Source organism: Doryrhamphus excisus, chromosome 5, assembly GCF_030265055.1.
Source record: "Doryrhamphus excisus isolate RoL2022-K1 chromosome 5, RoL_Dexc_1.0, whole genome shotgun sequence".
NCBI classification, from domain to species: Eukaryota; Metazoa; Chordata; class Actinopteri; order Syngnathiformes; family Syngnathidae; genus Doryrhamphus; species Doryrhamphus excisus.
In genome coordinates, this window is record NC_080470.1 from 21412730 (window position 1) to 21432960 (window position 20231).

Sequence of the window (20231 nt, forward strand, 5' to 3'; positions counted from 1 at the left end):
CCATCTGCACACAGAGAAGCCCAAGTGGAGATTCCAACCCGGGTCTTCCTTCTCCTGACTGTGTGGCCTACATGCTAACCACTCGCTCACCGTGTGGCCCTGGTCATGTACTTTGTACATTTGAAATGAGGACGTGAATACTTGCAGTTGTGTAGTTTGTATATTTTAATGCACTGACACCAATTTTCTAATTCTGTTTTCACTTTGACATTAAATGAAAATGAAAGTTTTGGTCAAAAAGCCAAATGAAAGTGAGCATGATAAAGATAATAGGAGGGGTTGTGGTACCCTCTAGCAAGGCAGCTTCTATGCTGTGGAGAGACGGCATTCGTTTCTCCGGATTGTCTAATGAGGTGTCGGGACTAAAGCTGTCAGATGGGTGACCTTGCCAGCTGTGGGTGTGCCGCGACGTCGCAGCTCACTGATACTTCCTTCTGAAGGCACAGCCTGCAACGGACAAAAACTCGTGTTATACACGTTACTGACTGACCACTTGGCTCGTGTTACACACATTAATGACTGATCACTTTGTTCGTGTTACACACGTTACTAACAAAATCTTTGCTCGTGTTACACACGTTAATGACTGACCACTTCGCTCTTGTTACATGTGTTACTGACTAAATCTTCGCTCTTGTTACACACGTTCCTGACTAAATCTTCGCTCGTGTTACACACGTTATTGACTGACCACTTCGCTCTTGTTACACATGTTACTGACTAAATCTTTGCTCGTGTTACACACGTTACTGACTGACCACTTCGCTCGTGTTACACACGTTACTGACTAAATCCTTGCTTGTGTTACACACGTTACTGACTGACCACTTCGCTCGTGTTACACACGTTACTGACTAAATCCTTGCTTGTGTTACACACGTTACTGACTGACCACTTTGCTGGTGTTACACACGTTAATGACTGACCACTTCGCTCTTGTTACACATGTTACTGACTAAATCTTCGCTCTTGTTACACACGTTCCTGACTAAATCTTCGCTCGTGTTACACACGTTAATGACTGACCCCTTCGCTCGTGTTTCACACGTTATTGACTGACCACTTCGCTCTTGTTACACATGTTACTGACTAAATCTTTGCTCGTGTTACACACGTTACTGACTGACCACTTTGCTCGTGTTACACACGTTACTGACTAAATCTTTGCTTGTGTTACACACGTTACTGACTGACCACTTCGCTGGTGTTACACACATTACTGACTGACCACTTCGCTCTTGTTACACACGTTACTGACTAAATCTTCGCTCGTGTTTCACACGTTACTGACTGACCACTTCGCTGGTACCTGTGGTGAGCTTGCATTTCCCCCCGCGTGGCCTGCAGAGAATCAAGGAGCATCCAACGCAGGGCACCACCGTCTGGGCGTGGCTGTAGATGGTGGTGATCCTGTAGCAGCCTGGTATTGTAAAGATCTCATCAGGGTGGGCCAGATCACCACACGCTGGGCCTGATATCACGCTGATATCACTCAGCTGATAGCTGCTGAGTGAGGACACCCTACCCATGCATTTGACATCCATGAAGTAGCCGTTGGGGGACTGCACCAGACGCTTCTTCTTGTGTCTGGCCTTCTCCTCCGCAAAGGTGGGGTACATCATGTCCCTAACCCACTGGAACACAGATGAAACAGCCTGGAAAAGCTCACTTTTGGACACGTCTGACGCACATTGCCGTACAAGTAATAGAATGTTCCATTCCCAACCTGGACTCTTGGTCTATATTAGTTTCTGAGCTGTGGATGGTGCAGAGGACTGACCTTTCACCTCCACCAACACGTGTTCTACAGCATAGTGAGAGTAATAAAGCTACATGAAGGTGCAAATGAAAGAAGGTGAAGAAGACAGTGGCATTGTTTGACGTTAACAGAGCACATGGAATCCAGACAGGAATGTGACCTGATGGGGACAAGCCTCCACAAGCCTACAAGTCATTGATCAATTACAAATATTAACCTCATCACTTGATCAAACCGTGAATAAAGTTCCCAATTAATTAATTAATTAAACAAAATAAAAAGTTTTCATTATTTTTATGACTAAAAATCTAAATGTGTCTACATTCTTGCATTTCCCCCCATAAATGCAGTGGTGTATTATTATGTAATTAATAAATAAGTCTTACTTACAGGCATTTTGCTCAAATCATACAATTCTGTCCCTCAACAAAATTGCGAATTTCTAAAAAAAAAAAAAAAAAATTTAAGGAAGAAGCTGTGATGTGCAAATGTGTCTTCTCTACTTCGATATTGTCGGTAGTGTTAATGACCGTTTAGTTTAAGTGCCGGGGCGGGCGGGGCAGGCGGTTCTTCACGAAAGCCGGTCTAACTGGTCCACACAAGTCTTACCCTTTTAACTTCTTACCGTAAAGTCCCAAGTCTAAGCCAAGAAGATTTTGATATGTTTGCGTAAAGAACATTGTCTGTCCATTTATTTATGAACATGTTTCGGGGTGGAAGTGGAGGGTAAACACTGTCAAAATCCAACACACCTCACAGAGACTTCCGGTGCCTGGCGGCCACGGATGAGTGGCGGCTGATTAGACCAAAAGGCAACTTGACTGACGATGACGTCAAACAGGCGGGATATCCGCATTAGTAAGCTAGCTAATAACATGGCGAAGACTTACGACTACTTGTTTAAACTACTTTTAATCGGTGATTCCGGGGTCGGGAAGACGTGTGTGCTTTTCAGATTCTCAGAGGACGCCTTCAACTCTACGTTTATCTCCACTATAGGTGGGTAAAGGACTAAATAGCGGTGCCATTCCTACCGACAAAGTGTTGACTAGAAGACCAGCCCATCCCGTCATTGCTAATTTCTTGCTAACTTTTTTGGCTAGCATCGCTGTCGTCGTAGCCAGGCAGGAAGCAGCCCTCTCGTCTGATTAAGGGATCTTTATTTACTGAACGGTGAAATGTTATGTCAATCTATACTTATTTTTAGAAAGCCCCGAATCTAAAGTTAAGAATTGTTATCTCCCACTTTGTGTCATGAGATAGACTCTACGAAACTGCCCATTTACTACAACAAGCTAAAGCTAGTGGTTAGCCACAGTGGTTAGGTAGCTCGCGAGCCTACTTGGAAGTATTCTTTTTGTCACCCAGAACGTTGAGTCGAAGGCAGTGACAACTACTTCAATAAACAGTGTTTGTGCTGTCAAGCTAATGGAATTCATGTGTTGTGCTTTCAGGTATTGACTTCAAGATAAGAACAATAGAATTAGATGGCAAGAAGATTAAGCTACAGATATGGTAAGATCAGCACCAGCAATATAGTGCTGACATACACATACAAAAGTCCATTTTCATTTGACAAGATAAAAGATAAATATCTTGCTGATTTTGGATTGTACCGAATGCATATGTATGCCTTACAGGGATACAGCGGGACAGGAGAGGTTCAGGACCATCACAACAGCCTACTACAGAGGAGCCATGGTAGGTTGCTATGCTACTTTACAGTCCATACTCTACTACTGTGTTTATTATGTACAACAACCTACTCCAGAGGAGCCATGGTAGGTTGTTATGCTACTTTACAGTCCATACTGAAGTACTACAGACAGGAAAAGGGTTCAGTCTATGCATTGCTTTCAGCACCTTGGCACATTTGTTCCACAGAACAACAGCATGAACGGAGTGAGCCCTTTCGTCAGTCTTTTTTTTATCATTGTACTTTTCTTGACTTGTCCCTTTGTGAAATGGGTGACATCCCTGGTCCTTGATAATGTCCTCACAGCAGCATGGAAGTGTAAAGGCCAGACAGTCCTTTTGGGGGTGTTGGTAGCGCTCCAGTTTGTTCATATTTACAAGAAATGATTCCTCCCCAAAATAAGTGAACTGAAAATGATCCCTTCAGATGGAAGCCTACTGTGTGCCTGGGAGGATGTTCTCTTCACATCCACAATTTATGGTTTATGATTGATGTTCAGCACTTCATCAGCTGTTTATTTAAATTTATGTCACAAGACGGCGTTGCCTGCTTTGAAATGTGGGAGGGGCTGACATCGGCACTCACCGCTTGTTGAGAGGAGCAACATGTTTGTCATTGTTCCATTGATAACGCATTTTATCAAGCATTAGTATCGGGAGGGTTTGACGACTTGCAAAGATCCCTGATCCCAAACTGTGTTTAGTCCCATTAAAGCGTGTGGTGGTAAATCTATTCATATCAAGAGATAAATGTATGTATGGAAAAGACTGATGTACATTTAATCCCGTGTGACCTTGCAGGGCATCATGCTCGTGTACGACATCACCAACGAGAAGTCCTTTGACAACATCAAGAACTGGATACGAAACATAGAGGAGGTAAGATCTGGACATGCAGTCATCCCTCGCCACATTGCAATTTCCAATCTCACTTGAATCAATCATGCTGTTTTCTGCTTGACTACAAAATAAGTCTGCATATTCATTTCATAGCAAATAGAAGGGGAACGTTGACCAATCATGATAAAGCTTTGTTTAACATAGATAGACTTTCTTTATTGTCATTGCACAATAACACAGCAGTGAAATTGCCAACGAAATGTCGTTGACTGGCTAACGTATAATAATAAATAATAGTGTGGAGAATAAATAGATGACATCAGATATGAACAATGTACAGCGTAAACAGTAATGGAATTATCACCTACTTTGGGCTGCATGTGGCTGTGCTTCCTAACTACGAAGGAACCCCACTTTCTAATATAGTGGGTGTAAGAGTTATAATAAATGAATAAAGTCTATGGCGAGCCAAGTGAAAAGTGTTTATGAGCTACTGGCAGCTCATGAGCTCCTGGCAGGAGACCCCTAGCTTACCATGTATGATCTCAGAGTGGAGCTCAGGAGAAGCCGTACCTGTGGATATCTCGCCTGCCCAAGGAAGAGTGGTCATTGTTGGACACACTTTCACAGAGCGGCCGCTGGTGCAGTGGAGCTCAGAAGCCGGACGTTAGGGTGCCGTGTGGACACACAGAATGTCCGAAATTAATGCACCTTTCCTGGCAAGAGCGCTCTGTTTCTGGCTTCAGCAACACTTTGGCGGATATTTCGCGTTCATCTTCACAAAAACAGTCCTGAATTAAATGCTGTTGACAGATGAAAATTATTTTCTCTTGCTGGGAATCACCAAACAAGTTTTCTGTGCTCTAAGAAAATGTTCCCATTTGTCATGTGTTGTCCAAGGTATTGCTCTATGATTGAATCGGTTGTAATCGTCTTCCCTGTCACCAGCACGCCTCTGCAGATGTGGAGAGGATGGTCCTTGGGAACAAATGTGACGTCAATGAAAAGCGTCAGGTGTCCAGAGAAAGAGGAGAGAAGGTTGGTGGTTGCATAAGGATCAATGAAACCCTGTTCAATAGTCCCACAAGGCTTATTGGCTCATATTTTCTTGTGTTTGTGCATATAGCTGGCTTTAGAGTATGGTATCAAGTTCATGGAGACCAGTGCAAAGGCCAACATCAACGTGGAGAACGTATGTATCACAAACACAGTTCAACCTTTTGCCACACTTTATTCTGTTTTTTTCCAACATAATGAATGATTTTCTCATGATCTATTGGATGTGTTTAGTATTACATGTCCTTTCCATAGCCTCAGTGTGTTAAGTTGCATGTGTGACTTGTGCCTGGCTGTCCATTGTAGCTACGTATGCTCATGTTGTTCTTGGCTAGGTACGGTGATATCCCTTCTTCTTAGCTAGGTACGGTGATAGTCTTTCTTCTTATCTAGGTACGGTGATAGTCTTTCTTCTTAGCTAGGTACGGTGATATTCTTTCTTCTTATCTAGGTACGGTGATAGTCTTTCTTCTTAGCTAGGTACGGTGATAGTCTTTCTTCTTAGCTAGGTATGGTGATATTCTGTCTTCTTAGCTAGGTACGGTGATAGTCTTTCTTCTTAGCTAGTTACGGTGATATTCCGTCTTCTTGGCTAGGTACGGTGATATTCCGTCTTCTTGGCTAGGTACGGTGATAGTCTTTCTTCTTGGTTAGGTACAGTGATAGTCTTTCTTCTTGGCTAGGTACGGTGATAGTCTTTCTTCTCGGCTAGGTACGGTGATATTCCGTCTTCTCGGCTAGGTACGGTGATATTCCGTCTTCTCGGATAGGTACGGTGATATTCCGTCTTCTCGGATAGGTACGGTGATATTCCGTCTTCTCGGCTAGGTACGGTGATATTCCGTCTTCTCGGCTAGGTACGGTGATATTCCGTCTTCTCGGCTAGGTACGGTGATATTCCGTCTTCTCGGCTAGGTACGGTGATATTCCGTCTTCTCGGCGAGGTACGGTGATATTCCGTCTTCTCGGCGAGGTACGGTGATGTGATGATACCAGAGGAGGGTCATGGATGGTAAATAGTATCTGCTATAGGTAGTTTAATATGTCAATGATGCTGATGCTGTGGATAATGTGGAAGATGTAAATGATGCTGGTATCAGCTGCTGATGCTAACACCCTGACGTGAGCACTTGCTGATGTTGTCCAGGCTTTCCTATCCCTGGCCAGAGATATCAAAGCCAAGATGGACAAGAAGCTGGTAAGCAAAGATGAGCAGACATGATTATGTTGTGTTCCTGTGTTGTTGCTAACGCCTACTGTATCTTCTCTGCTGCATTGCAGGAAGGCAACAGCCCACAAGGCAGCAGTCAAGGAGTCAAGATTACAGAACAGCCCAAGAAAAGTAGTTTCTTCCGCTGCTCGCTCCTGTGAAGGAAGCGCGCTGTGTCTGCATCCACCATCGCCTTAACTTTTGTCCACCACTGGACACAACTGGACAAAAAATGTCTTAACTTGTCTTCCTCCCACTCAGCTGGCTGTCCTGTGTTGCCTTTGTTCAGCAGTTGTTCTGTTACATCCATATCTCCTGTATGGTGCTCACCTCCATTTTATTCTTTTTTTTTTAACTCCCAACGCGCTTAGCTTTACCTTACTCAGCATCTTTTAGCAGCCCAAAGTCAGCTCATCTACTCTTTAGTACAGCCCTCTATGTGGACAAGCTGTCCACATCCGTGTAGACGACCTGTCCACATGGAGGTGGCATCAGCATGGCTTCATCATACTAAAAAGTGATTTCTATGCAGGATGTGCTTTCCCTCCATTATCATCATCATCTTCCAAAGCACAAGATAAGATGGCGTGTGAAAGGAAAGCATGGCAGTATTAAGACGTTTGTCTTTTGAAGAAAGCTTTATTGTCATTATAGCCAACCAAATGACCAACCTTTAGTCATCCTCTGTGATCAGCCATTCTTTCGTCCCAAGTAAATGTCCACTGAAAGGGCTTCCACTGTACACGTCCAATCACATCATTTCAGCAAAGTGCTGCCTCGGTGGTTGCAGTTCCCATGTGCAACAAATGCAATTAATGTATAGAAAGACTGGGGCTCATACGCCTTTGGAGTTCCATTGATGGTGTGTGGAATATTGATCCAGCCTTGGACGGCCTGTAGCAGTAGAAGACATCTGCCCCAAAATGACTTAAGTGGCCTTTTATCTTCTTTCTATTGATCATGCACTTTTTCATCATGACCAAATCTGTGTTTGCCGAAAGTCCACCGTCATGCATGCTTTCCACAGCGGAGCACTGAAATGAAGATGAAGATGGCGTGTTGAAGCTTTCCCTCAGCGGGTGGGTGAAACGCCGCCGTCTGAACCCTGCATTGGGGATGCATGTTGGCTTTCTTTCACATTCTTGTCATTCCAAATGTGATCACATCACCTCCTCTTGTTGTAAAGCTGTGGATGGAAATGGACTTCTAGATGTTTTCCATCATTCCAGCAATTGTAAATAAGATCTACTTTCATAAATCGTATTGACTACACACTTGCTGTAGCTCATGTGGTTGATTTATTAAATGATGGGATTAAAAATGTTACAAGTGTCTTTTGCTTACCCGGCTCCAAGTGGCAGGGACAGCAGTTGCAGTAGAGAAACCCAGAAGACTTCCATGTCCCCGGCCAGCTCCTTCAGGGTGACACCAAGGCGTTCCCGGGCCAACTGTGAGACATAATCCCACTTGCGTGTCCGAGGACTGCCCTGGGGACCTCACCAGGCAGGAGTAGATACCCGAGCCACCTCATCTGATTCCCCTCTGAGATGGTGGGCATCTTAAATGAGTTTTCTCCATAGGGTGGTTGGATTCACCATCTATTTTGGGTCACTACCGCTCGTCTTATCGAAGCTAGCTAGCTAGCTAATTGGTGAATCAAGCCAAGCTGATGAAAAATATTAAATGGAAATAACAGAACCAACCACACACAGAAACAGATGAAGTGTGTCAAGTTTATAACAGTTGAGAGACACTTTCCTTTTTTACAGTAGCCTGGAGATTGACACCTAAAACGCGGAATTGATGCAAAATGGCAAAAATATGTCTGAAGAGTTCCTTTTTTTGACCGGGGGCGTGGTTTTTGCGAGAGAGCATGACTGTTGTATGTCACAATTACGTGACATTTTCCTAAAGAGTGAACGTCCTCCAAAAACCTACCCCAGCTGTCAACTGGTGGCCAGCCAATCACAGGGCACATATAGACAAACAACCATTCACACTCACATTCATACCTATGGACAATTTGGAGTCGCCAATTAACCTAGCATGTTTTTGGAATGTGGGAGGAAACCGGAGTACCCGGAGAAAACCCACGCATGCACGAGGAGAACATGCAAACTCCACACAGAAAAGGCAGAGGGTGGAAGTGAACTCAAGTCTTCTAGCTGTGAGGCCTGCGTGCTAACCACTCGTCCGCCGTGCAGCCAGGGTACAAGTCGAATGACAAAATTATATTTACTACTCAAACATAAAACAATCTTATCAAATGGCAAGGCTACATTCTTTTAAAGCCCCAATGAGACCTTGGCAACACGTGAGTCCAATGTCCTTGGTGTGTCCTTGGCATCAATATGAGCATTATCACTGCCAATGTTTCCGCAGCTCCCCAGTGCCGGCAGCATTCATGCAGCCCCAGACCATTAGGCCAGTTTGAGTGTGCCGGATGCGATCAACTTGTGTTGTGACATACACACTTGACCTGATTTCCCAAGGAGCTACGTGATGTCCCCGCCCCCTCAGGACAGGTTTGGTCACATGTGTGTGTTGTGCCGTCATACCACCAGTCAGGCTTCGCAGAGCAGGTGAGTTGCTTTTTTCTCCTTTTGCAAAATTTACAAATTGTAACACAAGCTTTCAAAGCCACTAGCTGGGTGTACAGCGTGATGTAGTGAGTAACGTAGCCTTTCCCCCCTCACAGAGAAGCTGTCCTTTGTAGAAAAGTGTAGAGTTGTTTATGTGGATTAGTATGAAGGCGACAATGAAGGATTGCTCTGTGGGAAGACATACAAGTGTACTGTATGTGTACATGTATTTACCTGCACATACTACATGCAGGGCCCAAACTGGCAGATATTTGCTTGAAGAAATAACAATGAAACATTTTTTACACCACAAATAGGCCCTTTTTTTCACAGAACAACATCTCATTCAGCCTAAGTGGCTAATTATTCATAAATATGTCTTCAAATACACGCTAATCATTCATAAAGGAATGTGTCATGACTCTTAAAAATGCCCATCATTTTGATATGATGGGGCTGTGAAATGATCATACAATTTCATCATATTTTCAAATGATTTAATCGTGATTAATCACAATTTTGACACTACACGTGTTTGCTGTAATTTATGAAGAGGCAGGACAGGACGACATTTATTTGTATCCATGAACGTCTCCAAATGAACTGAAAGTTTCAGTTCAGATAAAATGTCTGGAAAGGCTGGTTTCTTCAGCAAAGACGCCACGGAAATTAAGTAGAATTCACATGTTTCGAGTACGGTTGTATGAGTAAGAGTTATGTTAGTGAGTGATAAGATTATCCATTTAGGTTTTGTTTTGTCTTTCTGCTTATATAGATCACACATAAGCGCATCATGAATGGGTTGTTTTGATTTTCGGAGTGTCAGTGAACACATCTCAAGTTTGTCGCGTAACCATGAGGAAGTGTGGTTCCCAGGACCGAAAGCATATGACGCTGAGCCGTACGCCAACGTCACTGCCATAAAACTAAATTTTTTGGTGCCTACTGCTTACCAAGTATATTAGTGTGTGTTTGTAATTTAAATACTAATGTAAATGTAATGTAAAGACGAGAGACATTAGCTTAGACTTCTTTGTACAGCGCCAGTCTTGACACATTCAATATGGCGGCGACGTTGTCGTATCGCAGCAGTGGACAAGTGTGTTTTTTAGTGAGTTGGAGTTATATGATGTTGGAATTGAACTGCTGTGTGTTGATGTGTTAAAGTGAGACTGAAGTTACGTTGAAACTGTGGATATGACATTGTAGCATAACATGTTAGTATTTCATGTGTGTCATCTTCCATGATTAGTGGTGAGCAGCTCCAACAGTAACTCGGATAATAACACCACCTGTCACTTTTATTGCAATGCTGATCCAAAATCATAGGAGAACATTAACGTGAAGCCAGGAAGTGAGGGGTGATGCTGTATTTCCTTTTTAACGTCTGTAATGTTTCTACACAGACACCATCGAGTCAATCATCTCCCAGTATGACGCAGTTGTCCCACAGACGCAGCGATATCTCCTGGAACACGTCGCCCCAGCTCTCCTGGATGGAAAACCATGCTTTGACACCTGAATGGTTTCACTGGAGAATGACCAGGAAGTAAGTCACAAGGGAAGGCACATGTGCGTCAAAGAGTGTGACGTGTGTTTTTGCAGGTCGGCAGAGGAACTCCTGATGTCCAAGCCGCTGGGCTACTTCCTCATCAGACTCAGTGAGAGCAGAGTTGGATACACGCTGTCCTATCGGTGAGCCAATCATCTCACAGCAGGCTTCTTATAATGGATGAATGCATGACAGAGTCTGCTGTAGATGTGACTTGGATTACATTTTTCTACAAACTGCGTGGCTTATCATGAATAATCTGCACATTCCAGTCATTCTATGACACAACCCATTTGTTTTGGCTCTGTTCACTAAAAGGAGTATGAATTCATTCATGACCAAATGATATGTACGTATTGTGTAAATTGAATTTTACAGATTGTTATTCATTTAAACCTCAACGACAGCGATAATCATACAGCATATTCTAACGCTATGTAATCAATCACATAAAAACACAGAGACCTATCTTCTTTCTCTTTGGGCTTTTCCCTTCAGGGATCACCACAGCAAACCAATCTCCTCCATCCAACACTGTCTTCTGCATCGGTCTCTCTCACACCAACAACCCTCATGTTTTCCTTCACTACATCCATAAACCTCCTATGTGGTCTTCTTCTACGCCTCCTACCTGGCAGCATCCTTCTACCAATGTATTCACTATCTCTCCTCTGGACATGTCCCAACCATCTCAGTCTGGCCTCTCTGACTTTATCTCCAAGGCCTCTAACATGTCATGTCCCTCTGATGGATTCCTTCCTGATCCTATCCATCCTGGTCACTCCCAATGAGAACCTCTGCATCCTCATTTCTGCTACCTCCAGTTCTGCTTCCTGTCTTTTCCTCAGTGGCACTGTCTTTAGACCAGGGGTCTCAAACACGCGCAGGGATTGTGGGGATATCAAAGTAGTTCAGATTAGAAAAGACCAGTTGTTTATCTCTTAATACTAGGAAGAGTACATGGAGTACCCTTCCTAGTATTAGAGATAAACTGGCATACATTTTTGTGTAAATTACTGTAAACATACCTGATTTGTTTACTCTGGCGGAAACAAGTTCCCATACCGCTGTTTTTTAAATGATTCCACCTTAAATACCATTTCACTGAGCTTACCAAACTAATGTTGTGTTCCAATAATTAGTGCTAAAGGTATTCAAATGAATATAAGAACAAGGGTGCCCAAATTTATGCACCTGCCTACTTTAGTTGACATTTAGTTGTAGACTTTCTGTAAATCCTATAAAGTTCATTGACTTCTCATCTATCCCTGTGTTGGTCTGCTATATGATATATTTACCTGGAATGGCTGATTCCGACAACCAGTCATTGGGAAGGGAACATCTTGAATATTATCAGCAGTGCCCAAACGTTTTCATACCACTGTATTTGTAGTAGATTTGAAAACTAGCTTCCAGGCTGCTTTAGCATACTAAATGACGACTTTTTCTCTGGTGGTCTGATTGACTGATTCAGTGCTGAGGGACGCTGCAGACATTTCATGATTGACGCAAAGGAGGACGGCTCTTACAGCATCGTGGGGGAGTCCAGGTGTCACCCAAGTCTGCAGCAGCTTGTGGACTATCACAGGAAGATTCCCATCACGCCTTACACAGAGCTACTGACTGCATCCTGTGAACAGGTGAGGAATTGCAAGAACCTGAAAGCTATACACAGTCATACCCAATATTATTACCACCCAGGGGCGGGGGGAGGACCAAGAAGCAGGGTGCTGGTGGCAGGTGCAGCAAAGAGCACCCTGGCTGTTCATCTGGGGGTGGTATCCCGAGGATAAACTGGCATAAGCCCCCAATGCTGTGCAAATAGTCCTCCATACCTGGGACACAAACTGAGGACCCCATCAGAGATGAGGTCCACAGGAATACCATGCAACCGAAATACATGCCTCACCCCGCCCAGCTATGTATTTCATAAAGTATCTTGTTGACAGCAGTGAAGTACACCATGTTGGAAAATTGGACAACGATGTTCAGGATGACGTAGGGCTAGGCGATATATGGATATCTTTGCAATATGGATATTTCTTTTAGGCAGGATATGAAACACTAGCTCAATTCCACCCTCGGCCATCTCTGTGTGGAGTTTGCATGTTCTTTCCGTGCATGTGTGGGTTTTCTCCGGGTACTCCGGTTTTCTCCCACATTCCAAAAACATGCTAGGTTAATTGGCCACTCCAAATTGTCCATAGGTATGAATGTGAGTGTGAATGGTTGTTTGTCAATATGTGCCCTGTGATTGGCTGGCGACCAGTCCAGGGTGTACCCCGCCTCTCGCCCAAAGACAGCTGGGATAGGCTCCAGCACCCCCCGCGACCCTCGTGAGGAAAAAGCGGTAGAAAATGAATGAATGAATGAATGAATGAAACACTAGCATATGGTTCATATGGATGTAGACTGGATTTGATGCGGAGGTCTCATGCAAGTTAAGGCTGCTCCATATCTTCTGCTGCGTTTTTTTGTGTTTAATAGTGCTTTATATATAACTTTCTTATTGTTTTTTTTCTGCCATAGCGACCCCTTAAGCACATGTACAGCTATGGAAGTTCGTCTTGTTACGTTGGTAGCTGGCCTCTTACACCATTGTTTACACTCGGGAGCAGCTGTTAGCGTTGAGCACCCCTTGGTACGCAGAGTAACTGGAGATTCCTGTGGCGATACGGAGGAGGAGAGGCTGCATAGCGGCAATGGACAGCATAAAAGACGGTATCAACCATGTTGGAACGTGAGATGGAAGCGCTAACTACACTAACCCGGCTGCAGAGAAACTAGCGTGACTACAGCATAATTGCACTGAAGATTGTATTTCACTTTTTTTGTCGCCGATTAACCTAGCATGTTTTTAGAATGTGGGAAGAAACCGGAGTACCCGGAGAAAACCCACGCATGCACGGGGGAAACATGCAAACTCCACACAGAGATGGCCAAGGGTGGAATTGAACTCGGGTTTCCTAGCTGTGAGGCCTGTGTGCTAACCACTTTCCGCCATGCAGCCAAGATTAATAATTTCTTCAAAAATGAAGAAAATTAATTCCAGAACAAAACAAGTTAAAAAATATCATGGAGTTGACAAATGTATTTTACAGTATGTCTTCATTGTAAATAATCAGGGTTATAGTGCTTAATAAAATATGTACCTTTACTACAGAGCCCAGATGGTTGGAGCAAATATGACAGCGACAACCAGGTGGAGGTGGAGAAGACATCAGAGGAGGTCAGCCATCCTAAAGAAGACAGGAACAGCCGTATGCCTCCAGCCACGGTCATTTGGATTCATTTGATGTATATTTCATGCTTGTTTAACCTCGCTAACCTCACCACTCATCCAAGTCCGCCTGAACTCACCTTCAGTAGCTTTCCATTTCATCTTCAATAACATCCAAATCCAAATCTGGATCTACTTCACAGGGTCTTTGCTCCCCATAAAACCATGTAATGACCCGATGTCTGTGAACGCGATTCCCCGCCATAAAGTGCCATGTTCCATGCTACCTTGGTAGCAGGGAAAAGATCCGTATTGTAGACTTAATGCTCCGTCTCCCTGGCTACAGCCTGACAAAGTAGAATTAGGCCGAACCATTTATTGATTCTTGCAAAGTGTTGTTGCTTATTGCAATATGATGATAATACCCGGCACGGCGGTCGAGTGGTTAGCGCGCAGACCTCACAGCTAGGAGACCAGGGTTCAATTCCCACCCTTGGGAAGTTTGCATGTTCTCCGGGTACTCCGGTTTCCTCCCATTGTCCATAGGTATGAATGTGAGTGTGAATGGTTGTTTGTCTATATGTGCCCTATGATTGGCTGGCGACCAGTCCAGGGTGTACCCCGCCTCTCGTCTGAAGACAGCTGGGATAGGCTCCAGCACCCCCCGCGACCCTCGTGAGGAAAAGCGGTAGAAAATGAATGAATGAATGATAATACCTCTACTACTAATACATTCATCAACGGTTGACAAAATACTACTCTAATACTACTCGAAACATATTAACGCATAACATTTCTGTGTTTTTGTGCTCCTGGTGTGAAGCCCGTTCCAAAGAGCAGGAAGAGATACAGCACTGATGTCAATCCACGTCCTCCTCCGGACACGGAGATGATGGACCAGCCCAGGGCCGCCTCACCCGATACCGGCTCGGAGATGACGTGGGAGCAGCTCTTCGATGCGGTGCTCCTTCCTTACATGGAGGAGAGTGAAAGACGACCCCAGGAGTACTCGCCACCCCCTCCCTTTGCGCCAGGTTTCCAGACAGGAGACAGTCAATGAGGTCTGAAACTTACCTGAAGCTCCAAAGTTGTCAGACTTTAACAGCATCTCATCTAACGACAGCTAATGACATGATGTGTCATGATTATGAATATGTTACCACAATACCACAACACCAACCTTTATAACCGCAAATTTATATTCAGTGAATAAAAATTGTATTTCTGTCAAGCTTGATATTTTCGCAAAAATATTTACTGTAAGGCCCTGTGATTGGCTGGCCAATCGCCCAAGACAGCTGGGATAGGCTCCAGCATACCCCCACCCTAGTGAGGATAACCAGCTTAGAAAATGGATGGTTGACTGTAAGATGGTGAATTTCAAGACACGGGGCTGCACGGTGTAGGAGTGGTTACCATGTTGGCCACACAGTCAGGGGATGGGGAAGAACTGGCACCTGCATGCGTGGCTCTTCTCCGGGGACTCCGCTTTCCTCCCCCATTCCAAAAACATGCATGTTAGCTACATTGGCGACTCCAAATTGTCCATAGGTATGAATGTGGGTGTGAATGGTTGTTTGTCTATATGTGCCCTGTGATTGGCTGGCCACCAGTCCAGGGTGTACCCCGCCTCTCACCCAAAGACAGCTGGGATAGGCTCCAGCATACTAGTGAGGATAAGCGGTATAGGAAATAATGGATGGATGGATAATTGGATCAACATTATTTAGCCAGTCTGATAATTTGGTAGACTGGGCAGCACCGAGATGGGCGTGGCGGCGCACCAGTGAAAAATTCATGACAATAAAGCATGCCAAAACTGGGCCAACCGGATCTGTTCTTGGTGTAGGCAAAGCGCACCTTGCGCAGTGGTAAATTAGCATAGCGTACACACGTCACCAAAACCACACAGGCAGGGTTTTCATAGTGTCATGCACATTTCAATGCAAAGTGTGTTGGCGCAGCGTAGGCACGGCGCACCTGCCCTGCGCCTGGTCCACCAAAATAGAGCCCTATGTGTTAAAACGGCCACTATGGACCCAAAGTCCTGTACAAATGTGCGGGACCAACCACTATGGCAATATCGACAATTAAAACCAATAAGAGGCCAAAAAACACAAGCAAAATACTGAAGCTAAAACACACACACATGGCAAAGCAGGTTTATTTAGAGAGCACAATTCATACACAAACTCAATCATTCCGTACAACATGAAATCTTCCTAAAATCATTCCATACAACATTACAACATTTGTCTACCCACCAGTTTTTATTATTTGCCGTTTTATTATTATTATATTTATTTATTTATTACTGATTGATTGATTTTCTTTATTCTTGATTTGTTTGTTTATTTTTCATCTTATTTTGTGTAGAAAAATAAAAAGTAAGATATTTGAGAACAGTGGAATATTTTATCAGAGCTTTTCTTGTAGAAAATTGGAACCAAAGCGAAGTTTTTAAAAAAAAATTGTTTTTAATAAATGCGTTTTTTTTTTTTTTTTGAAAACCTGATGCGGCCCAGTCTCACCCAGACCCGAGCTCCAGTGGCCCCCAAGTAAATTGAATTTGAGACCCCTGCTGTAACCTCAGTACACACCCTGCAGTACACATTCCGGTACAGTAGATGGCGGTGTGCACCACAAATCTTGGCAGCGATCCGCCATCAACAAGAAGAAGACGACTCAGCTTCTCCTAAGTCGTGTAGCGACCGTCGAGGAAGTTTGATCGCTCTTTCTTACTCCTTCTCACTTTAGCTCGTTATTGTCAGTTGTGATTTTTAGGTATTTTCACATTTTTTTTGTAACAGAAAAAAGACCATTGACACCATGTCCTTTGTCCCCGGACAGCCGGTGACTGCTGTTGTGGTAAGTTGGACAGCCGGACTGGGCCATCGAACGTACTCCATTGTTCACATTATGACGCCAAGTTCAAGCAAAACAAGTATGTTTTCTCTAAATCAATCCTAAATTAAGAACTACTGAGAGGAAATAACCGCATTAATTGTTGTTTACTTCTTGTAGATTTGCTGTCTTGCTCGCTCGGATGATTTTTCGCGTTATCGAACACGTCAATGCAACATGTACTAAGTTACTGTGGTCTCATTTTGGAAGGAAACAAGAAAAAAACAACCGTTATGTACTTAAAGCCTTCAAATAGGATTCTTGTCATTGTTTAAATGTGTCAAATGGTTGTTAGCATATGGATGGGCGTCACCGTAAATGTGATCCTCCATAACATGTATGCTGCATTCGGGTGCCCTGGGAATAACCACAGTTGTACACATTGCAAACAGGTGCGCTGGACGTGGTGGGGGGTTAATTTTAATTAATTAATTATTATATTATTATTTTATTATAGTAATATTTATGTAATATTATTATTATATTATATTTAAGACCTGGCCTTTAAATCGGGTATGATTTTGCACTTTAGCGCGCACACACACACACATACACGGGGTGTGTATGATGATGATATGTGTCCAGCGGTGAGAGTCATCCAGACTGCAGCTGCCTTTTACCGTCACCGTGACGATGCTTCCTCTCACAACTTCCCTTTCAATGTCTGTCCTCCTTCTGTCGAGCAGGAAAAAATTGAGATCCAAAAGTTGCGTCAAGGACCAAACCTGATTCTGGGGTTCAGCATCGGAGGAGGGATCGACCAGGATCCCGTTCAGAACCCGTTCTCTGAGGACAAGTGTGACAAAGTAAGTCTGTGCTGACGAATGGAAAGTAGCAACACAACAGGAGTGCTGGCATATTTTCATTGACTGGTCTGAACATGTCATGCCCTGCACGCTCACATGATGTCATGGCGAACATGGCAGGTTGACACATGACTCACCGCTTCAGTGTTCTTAGAATATCCCAAACGTGGCTTCATCTGACTGATATTACCTGATGTGTTTCTTACTTCAGGGCATCTATGTGACCAGAATCACACCCAAAGGCCCAGCGGATGTGGCCGGCCTGAGGATGGGTGATAAAATCATGCAGGTGGTTAACCCCTCCACTAGATGGCAGTGTGTTCAGGTAGAATGAGGAAGCATGGAGAATCAGCGTTTCTATGTGGCTGTGGCAGGTCAACGGCTGGGACATGACCATGGTGACCCACGACCGGGCTCGCAAGAGGCTGACAAAGAAGAAAGAAGATGTGGTGCGCCTGCTGGTCACCAGGAAATCCCTGCAGGATGCCGTCAGCAAGTCAAAGGGTCAATACCACGCTGACGACGACAAGGAAGAAAACAGCACCACATCACAGTGGAAGGAGCAACAACACCGCCCCCCCTATGGAGAGGACAAGGCTTCTTATTGATAAACGACATGCCACCGTCTTGTATTCCAAAGATGATCGACACCAGGCTTCGCTACACGTTTTAAAAAATCAACCATGGCGCTCTGCCGACACCTTCTATACGAATAAGATGACAACCGTGGGCTCACCCCCAGCTTGCAATCTACAGGCTAATGTCTGCACACTCTACACTCACCAATGACAATGTAAGCAGTTAGCCTGCTCGTCATGCTAGCATGCTACATAAGCTCTATCCATATAATGCCAAGCCCTTCCTGGCATGACATATAGCAGCTTGTCTTTACCTCAATAACAGGTAAGGAAAAAGCGCAAACATGCACGGATCTACTGTATTGTTATCATATTTAACCAAACATTATTTACAGAGCGCCACTGGCTTTTCATGCTACACAAATATCATATATGATATCATTTGTGGATGATACAGCGAGGATATGCATATAATGCATCATATGCATTGTCTGTATCCTGCATTATATGTGTTGCTGTGTTGCCACGGTGATGGAGGATGCGTTCCAACTCCATTTGAGTGAGATCTTTTCTCAACTAAGCATTGAATTTATTCCTTCATTCCTCAGAGCTGTGAAACTGAAGTCGTAGCAATCCTGACGTAGGATGCTAATCATGTGCGTCCTTGCAATCAAACTACTGGGATCAAGATTTTGAAAACAAACACTTGGTGTGAAGATACTCTTGGGTGGTCCACCCCCCCCCCCCCCTTCCACCCAAGCAGCTTTGGAAAAATACCAATCTTTTCTATTTCTACTTTTGATAAACTTCTTCCCTTGTTTGGCATTAAAAACACACAAATATGAAATATGCCTTGTTGCTTTGTTGACACGAGACCCTTCAAATACTGTAGCATCCTTAGCACTCTTAGCAGCCGAGCTCTTCTAGAGATAGAAAAACAGGTGAAAAGAGGTGGCTAATTAATGCACGTCATGGGACACCTATTCAAAGAGCCCCAAAAAGCTCCACCATGGTTTGTGTATCCATGCTGTGAGCATGTAGCAACAGCTACATTGATGCTAACATGTTATACTTAAAGTATTTTAGTATAACTTCCTTCCTGGGTGTATTGATGTCACATAGCAACATAGAAAGGAAGGCTACACCTAGCCTCCAAAACTAAAATATGTACCATTACCTTTGGCTAGCGGTCTGAGGCATCGAGAGCCAGTGTGTGCTAAAGCTAGTCGCTAGCAGGCTAGTCGCTAGCCCCTGTAGTGTAGCGAGGCGTCACTACACAAGTAACGTAGTTCTTGGGCATAACAATATTAATGACAATAATAACTAGAATAGGCCTTAGAGAATGTAGACCTCCGCCAAGCGCCATAGTTCCTTGACATTTTGATATATAAATATTAGTCCTACATTTTATCGACATATTTACATTCTTCGACAATGAAAACAAGGGTTTCAATGACGAAGATTGCTAACATTAGCATGCTAACACCAAGCATACACAATGTTTGTATATGTGCCTACCTCTGAAAATGTTGACAATGTTAGTATAATTATGTTATCCTGCTAACATGCTGACTTTAGCATGCTATCGCCTAGCACGGGGGGTCGGCAACCTGCGGCTCTAAAGGAGTCAGATAGAAATAAACACATATATACACACACATATATATATATATATATATATATATATATATATATATATATATATATATATATATATATATATATATATATATATATATATATATATATATATATTATAAAATAAATAGAAGTGCAAACCTTTGAACCTCAAAAGTGCAAGTGAAACTACAAAATACACAATATAGAAAAATAAACAATATAAACAACCCAAGTATTAACAAAATCAACAGTTTTTTCCAGCGTTATAGTATACAATACAGTATGTACGTAGATAATATGAAACGAGATGAGATATATGACCAGTCTATACACTGAGATCTTGTTAGTATATGTATATGACTGTATAGTATGTATATGGCTGTATAGTATATACATATATGACTACAAG

General features: G+C 43.5%; 4 protein-coding genes across 9 annotated transcripts; 3 read left to right on the forward strand and 1 right to left on the reverse strand.

Annotated features, from left to right (window-relative positions):
• Window positions 1–152: 152 nt before the first annotated feature.
• On the reverse strand, window positions 153–3049 carry LOC131129853 (small ribosomal subunit protein eS27-like). Of its 5 annotated transcripts, none has more exons than XM_058073759.1 (5): window positions 2794–3049; window positions 2150–2201; window positions 1526–1634; window positions 1310–1420; window positions 153–447 (listed from the first exon to the last, which is right to left on the reverse strand). In XM_058073759.1, exons 2-5 carry the CDS (start codon window positions 2153–2155, stop codon window positions 419–421), a joined length of 255 nt encoding a protein of 84 aa, XP_057929742.1. In that variant the 5' UTR covers window positions 2156–2201; window positions 2794–3049; the 3' UTR covers window positions 153–418. The 5 variants fall into 5 exon arrangements, with proteins under 5 accessions (XP_057929742.1, XP_057929743.1, XP_057929744.1 ...); XM_058073760.1 differs by lacking the exon at window positions 2794–3049 and adding an exon at window positions 1727–1804 and having other exon boundaries at window positions 2150–2474; XM_058073761.1 differs by lacking the exon at window positions 2794–3049 and adding an exon at window positions 1727–1804 and having other exon boundaries at window positions 1526–1655; window positions 2150–2474.
• Window positions 2578–7892, forward strand: LOC131129852 (ras-related protein Rab-8A). Its single transcript, XM_058073757.1, has 8 exons — window positions 2578–2758; window positions 3214–3274; window positions 3400–3460; window positions 4256–4333; window positions 5243–5332; window positions 5421–5486; window positions 6498–6548; window positions 6632–7892. Exons 1-8 carry the CDS (start codon window positions 2587–2589, stop codon window positions 6719–6721), a joined length of 669 nt encoding a protein of 222 aa, XP_057929740.1. The 5' UTR covers window positions 2578–2586; the 3' UTR covers window positions 6722–7892.
• A 1160-nt stretch (window positions 7893–9052) lies between these two features.
• On the forward strand, window positions 9053–15715 carry hsh2d (hematopoietic SH2 domain containing). 2 transcript variants are annotated; one of them, XM_058074078.1, is made up of 6 exons: window positions 9053–9142; window positions 10549–10691; window positions 10748–10837; window positions 12169–12334; window positions 13858–13971; window positions 14738–15715. In XM_058074078.1, exons 2-6 carry the CDS (start codon window positions 10576–10578, stop codon window positions 14972–14974), a joined length of 723 nt encoding a protein of 240 aa, XP_057930061.1. In that variant the 5' UTR covers window positions 9053–9142; window positions 10549–10575; the 3' UTR covers window positions 14975–15715. The 2 variants fall into 2 exon arrangements, with proteins under 2 accessions (XP_057930061.1, XP_057930060.1); XM_058074077.1 differs by lacking the exon at window positions 9053–9142 and adding an exon at window positions 9945–10253 and having other exon boundaries at window positions 14738–15710.
• An 850-nt stretch (window positions 15716–16565) lies between these two features.
• On the forward strand, window positions 16566–19074 carry tax1bp3 (Tax1 (human T-cell leukemia virus type I) binding protein 3). The gene is made up of 4 exons (XM_058074079.1): window positions 16566–16782; window positions 17505–17624; window positions 17836–17913; window positions 17999–19074. The coding sequence occupies exons 1-4, from the start codon at window positions 16744–16746 to the stop codon at window positions 18230–18232; spliced, it is 471 nt and encodes a 156-aa protein (XP_057930062.1). The 5' UTR covers window positions 16566–16743; the 3' UTR covers window positions 18233–19074.
• The last annotated feature ends 1157 nt before the right edge of the window (window positions 19075–20231 follow it).

Bases quoted from the DNA above. Each gene is read 5' to 3' on its own strand.
- tax1bp3 (XM_058074079.1), top strand. From the start codon at position 16,744: ATGTCCTTTGTCCCCGGACAGCCGGTGACTGCTGTTGTG. The intron at 17,625-17,835 runs GTAAGTCTGTGC...TTCTTACTTCAG, and splicing joins CTGAGGACAAGTGTGACAAA to GGCATCTATGTGACCAGAAT. The intron at 17,914-17,998 runs GTGGTTAACCCC...TGGCTGTGGCAG, and splicing joins TGGGTGATAAAATCATGCAG to GTCAACGGCTGGGACATGAC.
- hsh2d (XM_058074077.1), top strand. From the start codon at position 10,206: ATGGCGGCGACGTTGTCGTATCGCAGCAGTGGACAAGTGTGTTTTTTA. The intron at 12,335-13,857 runs GTGAGGAATTGC...CCTTTACTACAG, and splicing joins TGACTGCATCCTGTGAACAG to AGCCCAGATGGTTGGAGCAA. The intron at 13,972-14,737 runs GTCATTTGGATT...CCTGGTGTGAAG, and splicing joins GCCGTATGCCTCCAGCCACG to CCCGTTCCAAAGAGCAGGAA.
- LOC131129852 (XM_058073757.1), top strand. From the start codon at position 2,587: ATGACGTCAAACAGGCGGGATATCCGCATTAGTAAGCTAGCTAATAAC. The intron at 2,759-3,213 runs GTGGGTAAAGGA...TTGTGCTTTCAG, and splicing joins TACGTTTATCTCCACTATAG to GTATTGACTTCAAGATAAGA. The intron at 5,487-6,497 runs GTATGTATCACA...GATGTTGTCCAG, and splicing joins CCAACATCAACGTGGAGAAC to GCTTTCCTATCCCTGGCCAG.
- LOC131129853 (XM_058073758.1), bottom strand. From the start codon at position 2,865: ATGCTAGCCAAAAAAGTTAGCAAGAAATTAGCAATGACGGGATGGGCT. The intron at 1,635-2,793 runs GTAGGAATGGCA...TCTGTGTTCCAG, and splicing joins TTCTAGTCAACACTTTGTCG to TGGGTTAGGGACATGATGTA. The intron at 1,421-1,525 runs GTAGGGTGTCCT...TTACAATACCAG, and splicing joins CATGGATGTCAAATGCATGG to GCTGCTACAGGATCACCACC.